This window comes from Emydura macquarii, unplaced genomic scaffold (assembly GCF_026122565.2).
Source record: "Emydura macquarii macquarii isolate MOO-44397 ecotype Brisbane River unplaced genomic scaffold, CSIRO-AGI_Emac_v2 contig_2207, whole genome shotgun sequence".
In the NCBI taxonomy this organism is placed as follows: Eukaryota; Metazoa; Chordata; order Testudines; family Chelidae; genus Emydura; species Emydura macquarii.
Window position 1 is genome coordinate 1380814 of NW_027132344.1, and position 15351 is coordinate 1396164.

Here is a 15351-nt window from a genome sequence, read left to right on the forward strand (position 1 = left end):
AAAAAACCATACTAGTCTACTCCCATCAATCCACCAAATATACTGTGTATGGGAGATAATTGTTTTGTTTGTCACATTAGTGTGGTTCAAGAAAGGGTAGGCAATCTCTGTGTTAAAACACCTTTGTGAGAGAGGAAATACTTCAGACACCAAGATTTAAAAAACAAACCCAAGGAGCTCAATTGTCTTAGAAATGAGAGCAATAGTTAAAAAGGTCAGTTCCATGGGAGAACTATAGGGGGAACAGGCACAAGTGCTATGCTTATTGAGTCCTGGAGGATGATCTCCATTTTTTTTAACAAAAGTACTGGTACTCTTAAAAGAGAAAAATGTTTTGAATCTGTAGCAGCCTGTATGCAAGTGGATGTAGGCCAAGGTTAGTGATACTATGTAGTCTGTAATAGGCAAGTGCAAGTCCAAATGTCCACCTGAATAGGCTAGAAATAAGACTATAGCAGCTGTCACATATTGTTCTTGCACTGATGTTACTATTTGACATGGTTTCCAGCAATCCATTTATAAAATAATGACAGCTGCTGTCCCCCAGTTACCATGTTCTTTCTCTCATGTTCTTATATTTCTTAAGAATAAAAACTGGAAGAATAGGCATGTGTGAGTTGAAGCATGCTGTGGAAGGTTGCTACATCTATGTGGGTCATTAGCAAAGGGTGAATTACAGGCTGCTCACTGTACATGGATGAATGTTCCAATCTGCCAAGTCTTCCCAAAACCTCTCCTTTTCCATCATACATTATTGAGTAGTAAAGTTATTGCAAAAGTATCATAGTTGTTGGCTTAGAAGCAGAACCAACCCAAGAGTATGCTTCAGGAGCTGTACTGGGGCTACAGAGCCACATGCACACTTCTCGCTGTTACTGGCTGAATAAAATAAAAGAAGAAAGGAAGATTAAAAGTTGGCATGAACCATCAGTTTTTGGCCATATTTTACCCTCAAGTTCCAGTAGACAATGCTGCCAATACAATGTAGTGCAGAGTTGAGGACACATATTTAACTGACACATAATAATTAGATAAATAACTTCATGTCAATTGTGATATTGAAATGTTAATGTTATTGAAAATGGTATGTTAAGGGTGGAATACAACATGTATGGACATTTTGCTTCTTATGAAGGCCAGACTAACCTACTAAATATAAACTAAATACTTCAACTACATGATTCCAAATTGCTGGAATGCCACATCTTGACTGGATTAGTTTTAGCCATTGGTTACACTTGCTTCTGCTGATATAACTCAGTATATAGGGATCCAGGCAATTAAAAAATCTGTGCAGTGGAGTCTTGGGGTAGCACCAGGCACAACCTCCAGCTCCAACTCCACCGGTAGGTTATGCCACCCCAAAAGTGTCCAGCATAGGCAATCAATCTGTAAACGCCTAGAGGATGATAGGTTTATAAGTAACGGCTAACATGGATTTGTCATGAACAAATCATGCCAACCCAACCTAACTTGGATATGGGGAAAGCAGTAGATATGATGTATCTTGATATTAGTAAGGCTTTTCTCACAGTCCCAGATGACATTTTCATAAGCAAATTAGGGAAATGTGGTCTAGGTGAAATTACTTTAAGGTGGGAGCAAAACTGGTTGAAAGACTGTAGTCAGAAAATAGTTACCAATGGTTCACTGTCAAACTGATGGGACATATCTAATAGGTTCACACAGGAGGTCTGTCCTGGGTCTGGAACTATTCAATATTTTCATTAACGACTTGAATAATAGAGTGGAGAGTGTGCTTAAAAAATGCGTGGATGACACCAGGCTGGGGAGTTTTGTTAGCACTTTAGAGGACAGAATTAGCATTCAAAATGACCATGACAAATTGGAGAATAGGTCTGAAATCAACAAGAGGAAATTCAATAAAGACAAGTGCAAAGTACTACACTCAGGAAGGAACTATCAAATGTACAACTACGAAATGGGGAATAAGTGACTGTAATACTGCTGAAAAAGATGTGGAGGTTATAGTGGCTCACAGATTGAATATGAGAACAATGTGATGCAGCTGTGAAAAAGGATAATATCATTCTGAGGTGTATTAACAGGAGTGTCATATGTAAGGCACAGGAGATAACTATCCCACTGTACTTGGCAGTGGTCATGCCTCAGCTGGAATATTGTGTCCAGTTCTGGGTACCACACGTTAAGAAAGATATGCCCAAATTGGAGAGAGTTCAGAGGAGAGTAACAAAAACAATAAAAGGTTAGAAAACTGACTTCTGAGGAAACATTAAAAAAAATAGACATATTCAATCTTCAGAAAAGAATACTGAGGGGTGGGATCTTACAAGTCTTCAACTATGTTAAGGAGTGTTATAAAGAAAATAGGGGATCATTTGTTCTCCATGTCCACCAAAAGTAGGACAAGAAGTAATCTGCAGCAAGGGAGGTTTAGGTTAGATATTAGGACAGCTTTCTAACTATAAAGGTAATGAAGCACTGAAACGAGCTTCAGGAGAGATTGTGGAATCTCTATCATTACGAGTTTTTAAGAACAAGTTAGACAAACACCTGTCAGGGATGATCTAGGTATACTTTGTCCTGCCTCAGCACAGGGAGCTGGATTAGATGACCCGTCAAGGTCCTTTCCAACCTTACTTTTCCATGATACCTAATTCAAAATAACCTCTGTGCAGTCTCAATTGGTAAAGGTGCCTTTGCAGCCCAGACTGCAATTTGCAGTTGCCCCTCTCTATCAGAACACCCAAGGGACAGTCTTGTGGAATAACAGAGAGACATGTCTGAGTTGGAGAAAACAAAGTCATAAAAGGAAGAGATCCTCGTCCTTCCCCCTTTAGAAATATATTTCTAATTTATTGTTCATCCTCTGCCCATTTGAACTAGCCATTTGGGAAGGCAGCAGTGATGAGGGAAACATGAGTTCTGAGATGCTACAATGCTTAACTCATAGCTGCACCTCCTGGAGGTGAAAGAATGGTCAATGAATCTGAGATTAAGAAGAAAGAAGGCTGTTAGATTGATTGAACTGCTATTGAAGTTTCCACACTGTTTACAGATTCAGGACTCCGTGGAATGCTTGAAAAAGAAGGATGATGAATTAGCAAAACTGTTTGAGTCACATGTCAAAGCATGTTAAAATACACAACATATATTAGAATGTTCAGGGAAGATTTCACACGAATGAAGTGCTGGAGGCCATGTTTTTGTCCTTCTTCCCAGCTGCCAGGATATACATATATCCTGAAATAGCAAGAAATACAAAAGGCACATAGACTTGCCAGAGGCAATAAATGAAATGAAAAATAACTGGTTTTGTGTCTGCACAATTTCTGAAAGTAATATAACACTATGAATAGCTGCAGCCTTTTTAAAGTCTGACAGGATTGTCCAGGCAAACCCCAGAATGCTGCTTTGTTGGCAGAAGAATCGTATTTCTGTAATGCTAGTTGTTGAGGAAACCCTTTAATGTATGTAGAGTGAAGAAGCTAGCTGAGATTTGCTATTCTTTAGTGCTCTCTACCATAACTCACTCTTAGGTGCGAAGTAACTCAGAAGACTTTGATATTAGTGTAACAGACAGAGTACCTCTCCTCACAACACAGAGGATGGGGGGGCAATTAATTTGATGAAAAGTATTTAAAGACATAATCTTTCAAGAGGATATAGTCAAGGGTTTAGGCATGATGCCTAGGACTCAGGAGACCGGGGTTCAATTCCGTGCTCTACCATGCACTTCTTATGGGTGTTGTGTTATGGGACCTTGGGCAAGTCTCTTAGTCTTTCAGTTCCTCATCTGTAAAATGGGGATAATAGTATTTCCCTACCTCACACATTAAAGACTGTGAGGTGCTCAGCTATTACGGTAATGGGGGAAGGGAGCACATAAGTAATTACGATAGATGTGTAATTTAGTATTATAGTGCATGGATACCTACTCTCCCAAAAATACAACTTTATGCTAACTAGTTCCATGTGTTCCCTCCTGTTGCTACCTTTCAAGAACACAAAACAGGCCAGTTATCTGACTTGTTGTGAGGTGGGGTTTTTTGTTTTGTTTTGAGGTGGAGGGAAGAGGGTATGATATACCATGAGACGGAGTCAAGAAATGTACAGCAGTCAAGAATGCATACTTCTACTGCTCTTTTCCCTCTTTTTCTTATCATCTTTGTGTTGCTGGATGCTTCCTGGTGCAATTTCAGGTAATTTGTAATGATCCAACCTACCTTCTGTGGAGGATGGGAAGGAAGGGTTGGATTACCAATGTGCTTTAGGCATTTCAGTCCATATTAATCTATTGCCATACTTTTTGATTGACATATTTTTTGTGTAGCTTTGTAATCAAAGGCATCCGCTCCACATTAATGCTAAATGTGGTACAAGAAGCTTGTTCAGGGGATAAAATAAATTTGTCTAGAATAATTTATAGAACTTATCTCTTTTTTTAATAGGAAACCAAAAACAAGGAGCTTGCTGTACATTAGGATTCAAGGTTGGACTAACTAAGAAGTGATAGCTTCTGTATTAAGCGGAGTGTTTTTATAAAGTTCCAAGTGCACTGAAAGTGCTCTCCTTAATGTAATAAAACACTGCTCCTCAACTCCTGATTGAAGTAAAGCTACAGTAAATGAAAGGATTTTTTATTGCATATTTTCTTCTTGGTGTGTAAAAAGGGTTCTCTCTCAGGGTGATGAAGCAAAAAGAATAAGGAACCTTTGCTGGTACTTCAGCATGGTATCTCAAGTTAAAACAACAAAAGTTGTCTCTTGATTTTTACATAGAAGTCTAGATTAATTGGTTTTACTGGTCATTCATATGGCAACATAAATGTTATCACTAAGAACTGAAACTGGGTAAGTGTGAATCAAGACCATTAACTCTCTTGCCTTTCAGATTTTTGCACAACCAAGACATGGACAACAGTCTTTTTGTCTTAATGCTTAAAGCAAAGCTCATTAAGGATAGAATGTTCCCAAGGATTAAAAAGAAGACTGTTAAATTTGTGTTGTAACACCCCAGAAAAGTGGTGAGCTACCTCTTTGCTCATAAAGGAGCCAAACGAAACATGGGTGATATAGGATTTTTCATATCCCATCAACAGGGCTATGGATATTCCTTAGTACCACAAAAGGGTTTAGCGCACAGATTTCATATGCAGGCCCATTTTCTCTGGCTGTATAGGTAGGACAAAGAGATGATGCAAATAATTGCATTTTGAATTATGCTGAGCCCAGTAGCCCAATCTTGTCTCAGTTCAACAGTGCCTTAACTGCCACCAGAATACTGAGCACAGAAGCAGACAGAGTAAGCCGTGGAAGCTAGCAATAGTTCCACAGGCAGACTATAAAAACACACTCCAGAACCTAGTGCCTCACAGCTGCCTACCTTATATACAGTCTACTGTACTGAAGCTCAAATGATAAAAATTCAAGACAGCAGCAGAGACCAGCTAAAGATGAACACATGTCACACAGCCCTCAATAGATAAGAGCAGTAGTATATCAGTACAGGAGCAGTTGATGTGAAACTGCAGTTCCTATAAGGTCAACAGAGATAGACATACATTTGTGGCCGGGAGCATTTTGCCACAGTCACACTGAACTGGGAGAGAGATGGGTGTGTGTGAGTGGGGTTTTGCACTGGTCCAAGAATAGCAACAGAAGTGCACCTCTAGTTATCGAGAGGTTGAATTTTGGTCTGGCGCTTTGCTTGTACGAGATGGGAAAGAGCAAGGTTTTTAATATTCTCAACATCTCTTTGTGTCAGTACTCATTAAACAGAGGCAATATAATCAGACTTCTAGAATGAATCTTCCAAGGAAGGACCTGAGGGTACTGTGTGCTTTTAGATGAGTTGGGGAGCAATGAGTGGAAGCGTAAGTACCACAGTACATGCACATAGTCTAAAAATGGAAAATTCCATTTCCACAGGTTCTCTATGGGAGCTCACTTAAATATATAGTTGCTTAATAAACAACACTTTATTAATCAAAGGGCTAATGATGCAAGCAGACCTCTTTGTCTAGAACACTCCCACTGAAGTCAATTGGTGTTCTGCGTGCAGAGGGTTTCCAGGATCAGGGCCCAAGAAGATAAATGATCTGTTCTTTTATTTAGTCTTATAATGGGTGGCTCTTATCAGAGCATCAACTCACTTGATTTTAGCCCTGAACATTTAGCTTTACCTCGCTTCATAAGTCTCCCACCCATATTGCTTAGAAGACAATTCCAGTCCAATACAGGAAACCCACAATTACACATAAACACACAGAAAGTTTACAGAGTAATAGTGAGCTACAAAGGAAATGTGATATCATTACAAATATTGGTTGATATGTGGGGGCAGATGAGGGTTTGTTTTAGTTTATTGCATGAGATGTGTAGGATAGACTGCATTAAAATAAGATTAAAATAAAATCTGGCCAAAAAAGCATTTTGTTTTCTCTTCAAAGGAGAAGAATTCTTTTTCAGTACTTTTGCTTCACAGGAGCCAAACGTGTAAGGGTTTTTCTAGATCCAGCTTCTTTTTTCTGTTTTCATTTGACTTGCTCATACTTTTGTGATATCAGAATTTTTTTAAAGCTACTTTTAGGTGTCTTATGAGCTATTTGTTTAATTAAAAACACTCTGCAAACACAGAGAAGCAGCACTGAAATCCATTAGTGTTTCAAAGAACATGACTACATTACTCTTCCTTGTAGTTACCATAGTATTAGTCTTTGTATGTTTGTGGGACTTTACCTTTGTTTCTATCTGAGGACAGAAGGAATTGCTCTTCAATCATATCTACTGTACATTATTTTCAAATGCACATGGGCAAAACACACATTTTTATTGAGATTTTAATCTAACATTTCTTTTTGCTTTATGTGCCTATTTTTCAACCAAAGAGCACTGAAAATTCATTGCTATTTGGTTTTGGTAGAGAATGTTCATTATGTTGGTTTAGTAATAATTACTGAGACTTTACTGAAAAAGTAAGCGTTTCTTAACACTGTAGAAATATTTAAAATGTTGCAAAATGGACAATTTTCAATAACTTAATTTGTGAAACATGTTCCAAAAATATAAAATGCTTTTCCAAGTTAAAATCTATTTGGTTGTTAAAAAAAATCCCCATGTCTTTTCTGTATCCAATAACTGTTTTGATTTAAATCCAGTGTTGACACACACAAGCTCCTATACTGAACTATATAGGTCAATTTTTTTCAGTCCTTAACTCAGACAAAACTCCAACTGATTTCAATGTGAGTGTTCTGTAATTAAGGACTTCCAAGATTTAGCTCTATAGGAACAAAACACCTTTTTATTTCTTCACTCAGAAAAATAACTTAAAAGAGGAAACGAGGGAAGAAAAATGCCTGGGTGAACTTTGCATTAAACTGCAATCTGCAGAAAATCACATATCCCCTAGTGCTATTAAGTAGTGAATCTTACATATGTCTATCAACTATAGTCTGCTACAATATCACAAACAAGCAGAAGTCCTGTCCAGTTTCAAGTAAACTATTCCAGAAATCACGTACCATCCTGCTATATTTGATTAGTTATTTAAAAAAAAAAAAAAGCTCTGAAACACTCTACAAGTAATACTTGTAGCTACTTCAGAGATAGGCAACATTTTTTACTTTATCAAACTCTGATTCTATATTCTTGTAAATCAGTTTTTTTTACCCCAGATTAAAACCAACATATTCGGGAAGGGGGCTAAGTCTATGAATCCCATAGCTTTGCAGCAGAAGAGAATTTACATGGTTTGATAGGACCAGAGAAACTGTCTTTATTTTATAATGATTTCTCCCATGGAAGGAGACAACCGAGACAAGATCTCCCAGCAACTGTGGAATAGGCCTCAGTAAAAGAAGGTGGCTTGGATTGGTCTCAGCTTAGTTGTATCTTGGCTAGCCAGCACCAGTAGGTGTTGCTTTGAGCCCCAGGGTGTGGAGGAAACTTTGATAAGGACATAAAAATGAAGAAACCACATCAAATGTTTGACCTTTGTTTCTTGCCTGAATACTGTCTAGTTTTCTATGTCAAGGGAGAACAATAAAGGTTCCATTATATAAGAATTATTAATAAACATTGCTTACACTACAAATTCAGCTGAATTTAGTAAGAATCTTGTATTTAAAATGAATAGCAGTAAGGAGAATTCTTCAAGGTTTTTCTTTTTCAGGCAATTACATATTACAATCCTTCATTGATTTCTGTGATGATAAAAGGTAACGTGGCCTCTATAATTTGAGATGAAACTGACCATGTCCTCCTTCACTTTTTCATGTTCACCATCCTCAAGAAGTGTGAAAACACAGTAGTCTTCACCACTACCGGCAACATTTAAAGATAGAGGTATCCAACCCAGTAGACCAGGTTAAACAGCAGGAACGATGTTGGAAAAAAGACCCTGGAATAGGAGTCCAGTTCTAAGATATCTATGTGAATTCGTCCTCTCCGCCATGAGCCAGATTTACATTCTTCATAACAGCAGAAAAAGCTCTGGCAGTCTTTCCCATCCAGACACTCATAGACACAAGTGTCTTCAAATTCTTGCCAGTACATGGCATTGTTCAATGTGATGACTGTAGGAGGAGGTCTCATATCAAGTACAGAATAGTTCTGGGGAGAGGGGGAAAAAAAGAGAAAACGTTTGAAAAGCTACCTTGGATTGTGCAAATAGCAATCTGTAACCAGCTGAGGAACTAGCCCACATATGTTAGAGGTGGGCCGAGCATGGGCAACTGACACTTTTGGATTTAGAATCGATGTCATTGCCTTTGTACATGTATTTTCATACAATAATGTTGATATGCCATGACTAGTTTCTGGGAGTGTATTCTACACAGATATCTCAAGGCATATTATCCATTAGGTACCTGGTTTTCACATTTAAATTAAGTGTTTGTTTACACTACCAGGATATCAGAACATGATCATCAAAATTACCTCTTTCTAAAGTTACAATTAAGAATGGTGTCAAAACTATAATTAGAACAGGCATATGAGCACATCAGTTATTTTATGGGGCAATCTCATCCCTATCAGCAAATAAAGCTGCATTAATGCCACCTAAGCTTATCATGAGTAAGAATAATCACCAAAAATGGAAAAAAATAAATCAGCTGTGATGACTAGAGAAGAAACATCTTATCAGCACAAACTTTCAAATTAACATCACAGGACACAAAAATATTTTAGCTCTCATTATAATAATAGTACTCAAAAATCTTCATTTCTACTTCTACCTACACTGTAGGGCTCTGCTTTCTTCCATCCCTCTTCTACCCACTGCCTCCTTAACACTTTGACTCCTCTGCTGTCACACCATTTATTTTCATGCATTCTCCTGTAACAACCTCCTCTTTCCTAGGCATCAAGTAACCCTGCTCTGCAAATCTCACCTCTTCTACTGAAATCAGTGGAAAGACTCACATTTTATGATCTTTGGATCAGGCCCCCAAAATATATGACACATTTCCAAAGGTATACGTGAAATAAGTAAATTGTGCAGTTTCATCTTATTATAATGCTTACTCAGAGAAATCTTTTTTTTCTTTCATCTCCCCTTTTTCCCTCCCCACAACCTCTTTGGATTTATTAATCTTTAATATTAACCCATCTCATTAAGAATGCAAGTGCCTTGGAACAGGACATTGTTGTCATCAAACTACCGTCAATATGAAGAAGTCTATAACAAGAATAATGTGGTACCACAGGAAATCCATTTTAGCTGTTCATTAAATACTGTGCTATTAAAACATTATCATAACATTTGCCTGCAGCTTCATCAGCTTCCAAACTATCACTTTGGCCTAGATCCACAAAGGGATTTAGCCATTACAACACCCAGTATGACAGCACTTAGCTTTTAGTTGCTTAGAAAAATCACAAGAACAAACTGTGATCCACAAGAGTGAGTTAGGTGCCCAGGCACCCTATAAAATGAAAAGAGAGAGATAGACACCTAACAATGTGATCCAGAAATGCATGCATGCTAGGTGGGGAGCTCTCTAAGCTAGACAATGAGAGACGTGGATGAAAGTGGAGTGTCCTAAGCCCCACCCCTCTCATGGAGATGGGTACCTCCCTACAGCCTGGACTTAAGCATCTAAACTGCCTGATTCCAGGAGAGGGGTTCCCATTCATGGATCACTAGCAGAGATAGGTACCTAAGTCATTTCTTCTGAGCATGAGGTAGGCGCTTACCTCACTCCACACAAAACAGGAGGAGAGGGAGGATAAGACGTGACGCCCTACCTTATAACTTTTAGCCCAGTGATTAAACCACTCACCTGGGATGTGGGAGACCCACGTTCAATTCCCCATTCTGCCAGAGAGGGAAAGGATTTGAAGAGGGTCTTCTACCTCTCAGGACTGTGCCCAATCACTGAGCTCTGAGATATTCTGGTTTGGGGCTCTCACAAACTCTCCTGTTGAAGCTGTTCCACTGTGGATATATACTTAATATCATTGAGCCAGAGTGAGAGAGTGAGAGCATGCACAATAGTGAGAATGGCTAGAGAATTACAGTGAGAGGCCAAGGATCCAGTCTCCTGCTCCAATCACTCTTTAATTATTCAGATTCAATAATTCAAAAATAGCTGAACAAAATAATTTCAGGCATGGATGTACAAAGTTCTGTAGGAGGAAGAGTAACTTTCCAAAAAAAGAAAAAAGAGAAGGGGAAAGTTTGAAAGCAAACTCTATTTAACAGTTTGCTTGTTATTAATATATGGGCAATGAGAGTTTGTTTCTATGAGAACTGTAAATTCCACATTTCCTCATTTTTGTGAGTTTAAGTTCATGACATAATTTGTATTCACAAGTTTTCATATATTATTTTACAAAGCAGACATGCAGACTTGCACGGGTAAGAATAAGACAGCAGAAGATGCCACACTTGGCCATCCTACATAATTTAGAAAGAGCTTACAGCCAGAGGCAGCTATGTTCCTCTCCCAAAGCCAAAAAACAACCTGACCTTTTAACAAAAAAGAAAAATAACATTCACAGTCAGACTCAAGCATGACATTACATCACAGCATCTTCCATTAATAATTTCAAACTGATGTCAACACTATGTGCATGCATCCATTTGCTGCTAATGAATAAAATGGTGCACTCACCATCATGTGTCCAAAACTGACATCAGGTAGCTCAAATAAAGATAAGAGATCATTCAGAAGACAAAAATACCTTTGCTGCTTTATATTCATCTAGTTTTTAATAACATTTCTTAAAATACACCTTAACAAAGCCATGAAACCCACACAGAACATTTAATATCCATATACCTTTCATCCACCCAGAATTCCTCTTCATCCATTAACTTCCTTTATTTAGTAAATAATAGCAAAGTCAGCCTCCGTTCTTATTTCATTTAGCAAACTGCCACATTTTCAGTCAATACATCTCGCTCTCTAGTTTTGGCATTATTTCCCCATCTTGACATATACTCCTTAAACATGCAGTTCTCATAACTGACATATTTTCTGCATTCTGTCTTTCCACACCATTATCTTTTCCATTTGCTCAAAGCCAGGTCACTTCTAGCATGTACTAGAATTCCTTTCAGTAGCATTCTTCTCATTTTGCCTTTCATATGTATGTAATACACATTTATAAGAACCATTTAAGACATTTAATGCAATTTTCATTGAATTGGCTCTTGGCTATCTATTATCTATCTTCTATTCACCCTTCGCCCCATTATTCCTTTCTTTTATTCTCTTTCCACTTCATGACCTATTTCCTAAATCCTGTCTTCTCCTTCCGTCTTCCTTTTTTCCCTTGAGCTCTCTTTCTTCTCAGCCTCTCTCCTCTTATGCTTCACCCCTTTGATTTCAAATTCACTTGTTTCCTTCCTGCATCCTGCAAAAACAAAATAAAACTTTCCTCAACTTTGCTGACTCCCATTTTCCACTAAACATTTTGAGTTAGTGATCTACTTCTACTCCCTTAGTTTCCTCTTCACTAGTTCCTTTTTGATCTCTTGCCTTCTGAATTTTGCCCTGCACTCCATAGTAATGTCTCATAAAGACAACAAAATTCTCCTGAAAAAATATTTAAAAACATCTGATAGTTTACTTTAGGGTTTTGGGGGGACTGTTTTTATGTCCCTTTAGCAGGTGTCTCTGTCGCCATGAGTCCAATTGTACTGGGCTCAGAGGGAAACATAAACACTCTAAACTTGACCTAAAGCTGCTTACTGAACCTGAAAATGACCATCTTGAAGTTTAATATCTCATTTCCTTATAAGGCTAGCAACAAGTGTGAGTTCTCATTGGAGTGGCAGGGAACTGGGAATCAACTTTTCTGAGTAGTATAAAGCTCATGTTTCTAGACATGAAGAGCCATAAGATAACAGACTTCATAGCCGGTGTTTTATGTATATGGAATAGTTGTTAAAGGTGCAGGACTGAAACTTGTCTGGCCTGGGCCATGCACAGGTGTGAATTCCATACGGAGGGGCGGGAGAGAAGAGGAAGAAGGAATAATTTCTCTGGCAGGTTGGTTTAAAAGTAAATGGTGGCTGGTTGGGGTTAAATAAATGCTGAGGAGATTATTTTTTTCTAGGGGGCAGGTGATGCAGTGAAAAAGTGCATGATACATTTGTTCATTACTAGATTCTGCAATTCATACACAGATATCACTTCTGCCTCCACACACTTCAGCGCCATCACCATGCAACACTGAGGCTCACACTCATCACATCCACCACTTACTTTCTGTCACATATCCCCCCCAACCAAGCACAAATCCCCCTTTTAACTCTCTCTATCCTCTGTACATTCACACACACATCCTATTCATTATCTGAAGGCCCACTCTTCACTTTCTGCACTCCCACACACGTGTGCTCACCCACCATTCATCCCTACGGCAATGTGTCATTCTCTGCTCTCCCTGTGATGGGCCCCAAACTCCAATTCACCCCTCATCTTCTATTCCAGACACTTCTACTGCACTCCTGTAGCCCCTGAATCCCTCAGCGCAGGGGCCTGTCTCCCTCTTCTCTTCCTTTCACTCCTTAAGGTCTCATTTGAAAATCCTTGAAGCGGGGGCTGGGCAAGGGATCTGTGCTACTTAAGCCCCTCTAGATTTTTCAGTGAGGCACCAACTTCCTCTCCATTCATCCACACAGCTGAAAAGCTGGGAAAGGAATAGAAGGAAGGCTGCTGCTGCAAGGTCACTTGGGAGCTGCAAAAGGTATTACATTTGGCAGCAACACACTTGCTGCCGACAGCAAATACTTTCCCACTGGCTTGCTGAAACTGATTAAGGGTCTGGGTGGGGTGGGTGGTTACAATGCAAAAGCATATGGATGGAACATGCCCATAACTGGCTGTGTAGAAGATCCACTCTCTCTATTATGCTTCATGCCCTTCATTAGTAATCTTATGTGAGCACATCTTACCGACTTTTTCTTCTTGGTACAGTTTGGCTTCTTGCAGCTTGAGTAGTAGTTGAGGGTTGCATACTCCATCAGAGCAGCAAAGACAAATAAAAAGCATACAGTCACAAACAGATCCATGGCAGTGACGTAGGAGACGCGAGGTAAAGACTTTCTTGCAATGGTACTCAATGTTGTCATGGTCAACACAGTGGTAATACCTGCGCACAGAAATTGCATTTCATTGGATACAGTATCATTTTTAATAGCAAAGGGTAAACTTTGGAAACACAGACAAGACAGGGGACTAACATCCACGTAAGCAATTACAGGAAACTGATCATCCCTGTATGATATAGTTGTTAATGTAAAACATTCAGTGAAAAATTAAATCATCAGTACAGCTGGTAGACAAATGATAAATATTTTGCACAAAACATTTCAAAACCAACAAAACATTTTCTTCAGTAATTGTCAATACCCTCCCTCCTGAAATTCTTACATTTTTCAGTTTTCTTCCCCCCACCTTTCCCTCCCGATTCCCCTTTTCTTTCTCCTGTTTCAGTGGTGGAGCTGGGGGAGGGGAGACAGAAAAGGGGGTGAAATATCTAAACCCGGAAGATATGGGGTTTGGGTTTTTCAATTAAAAACTGAAAACTTTTGACAAAAACAAAATTTCTCACAAAAAGTCAAAAAGGACGTTTTGATGATATATTGTTTTTGACCAGCTGTAATTATCAATAAGGATCTAGGCCCCAGTCCTGCAATTGGTAGTTTGGTAGACTGTTGTTCCCATGCACAGGCTCAATGGCTGAAGTCAATATCAGTCAACTGCAGCAGCAGTATACCCACATGTTATCAATTACAGGATTGAAGCCTTCAGCATTAAAACTTTCTCTCCGTTTTCATGTATGCAGCCTGGATGAAAATTGAGATTGATATGAACGTCCAGGAAGTGGCCAGTTTAGTTCAAAACCCATTATTTGGCATACAGTATCTTGGATGGACAGACTAATATTTCACCTAAATTATCTTGATGTAAAATATGCTGAAACAACACAGTCTGGTTTGTAGTGGAAGTGAAAACTGTTTGTGTGTGTTGTTCAAATCTGGAAGTCACTCTGCCTGAGAAATAAAGGCAATGTTTTCCTTTTTATACTAGTACTGGCAATAGTTTCTTTGGGACTCATAAGGCTTTTACAATAAATAAATAAATAAATAAAAAACTCCTGTATGGCTTGGAAGAATTTTAAAGCACCCTTTGGTATATGTCACAAAAGACAGCACCTACTTTAAAACAGCACATATATAAACAATTTCAACTATAAAAGAAGAGTGATGTTTTGCAGCGGCATCCGTTTGAAGTGTGCTGACAAAACCTATGCTTCACCGTAAAAGTACTGTCCATGTATGAATTACTTTTATCTAACTTTACTTTTCTCTTCATAAAAGACTGCCGGCATTTGATTTGTAGTGTTTGATATGGTCTAAAGTGATTTGCAAGGAACAAATCCTCTCCCCACATCACATTTGGTATCTATAAAACCACTGGAAGAGCTAGTAAGCTGAAGTGCTATCAGAATATTTACACCAACCAGCTCTACATCTTCTTTATGTCAAAGGCTAAATAATGCTATCTGTCAGCTGTCTAATATATGCCTCTGACATCAGCACCAGGATAAAGAGCACCTTGCTGAAGCTGAACTCAGACAAGCCTGAGCTGATGCTGATGGAAAGAGGGGAGTGCTCTGAAGAATTTTTCTCTTCCTTAACAACCATTGAAGGCACTGGCTCTTAGGCTGTGGAGGCCTCTGAATCTGTATTGTACTTAGATATCCAAATGATCCTGGAGGCAAAAATCTTCCACTTCCAGGAGAGCATGTATAATGCTATCAGACAGACGTTGCCACAGTAATCCATGCATCAGTAACTCCAGGCTCAACTACTGTGATTTTCTGTATCAAGATCTGAAGCCCAAGA

General features: G+C 38.8%; 1 protein-coding gene across 2 annotated transcripts in view; it reads right to left on the reverse strand.

Moving 5' to 3' along the window:
* Positions 1-7267: 7267 nt before the first annotated feature.
* The window catches only part of GABRG3 (gamma-aminobutyric acid type A receptor subunit gamma3), a 442295-nt gene continuing 434211 nt past the window's right edge, over positions 7268-15351 (reverse strand). Inside the window, exons 8-10 of one of the 2 annotated variants that reach the window (XM_067559979.1) lie at positions 13396-13592; positions 11105-11134; positions 7268-8597 (exon numbers count right to left, since the gene is read on the reverse strand). In XM_067559979.1, the coding sequence (XP_067416080.1) occupies positions 8319-8597; positions 11105-11134; positions 13396-13592 (506 nt within the window). In that variant the 3' untranslated portion in view covers positions 7268-8318. The remainder of the gene's footprint in view (positions 8598-11104; positions 11135-13395; positions 13593-15351) is intronic. The other variant, XM_067559980.1, reaches the window with a different exon arrangement.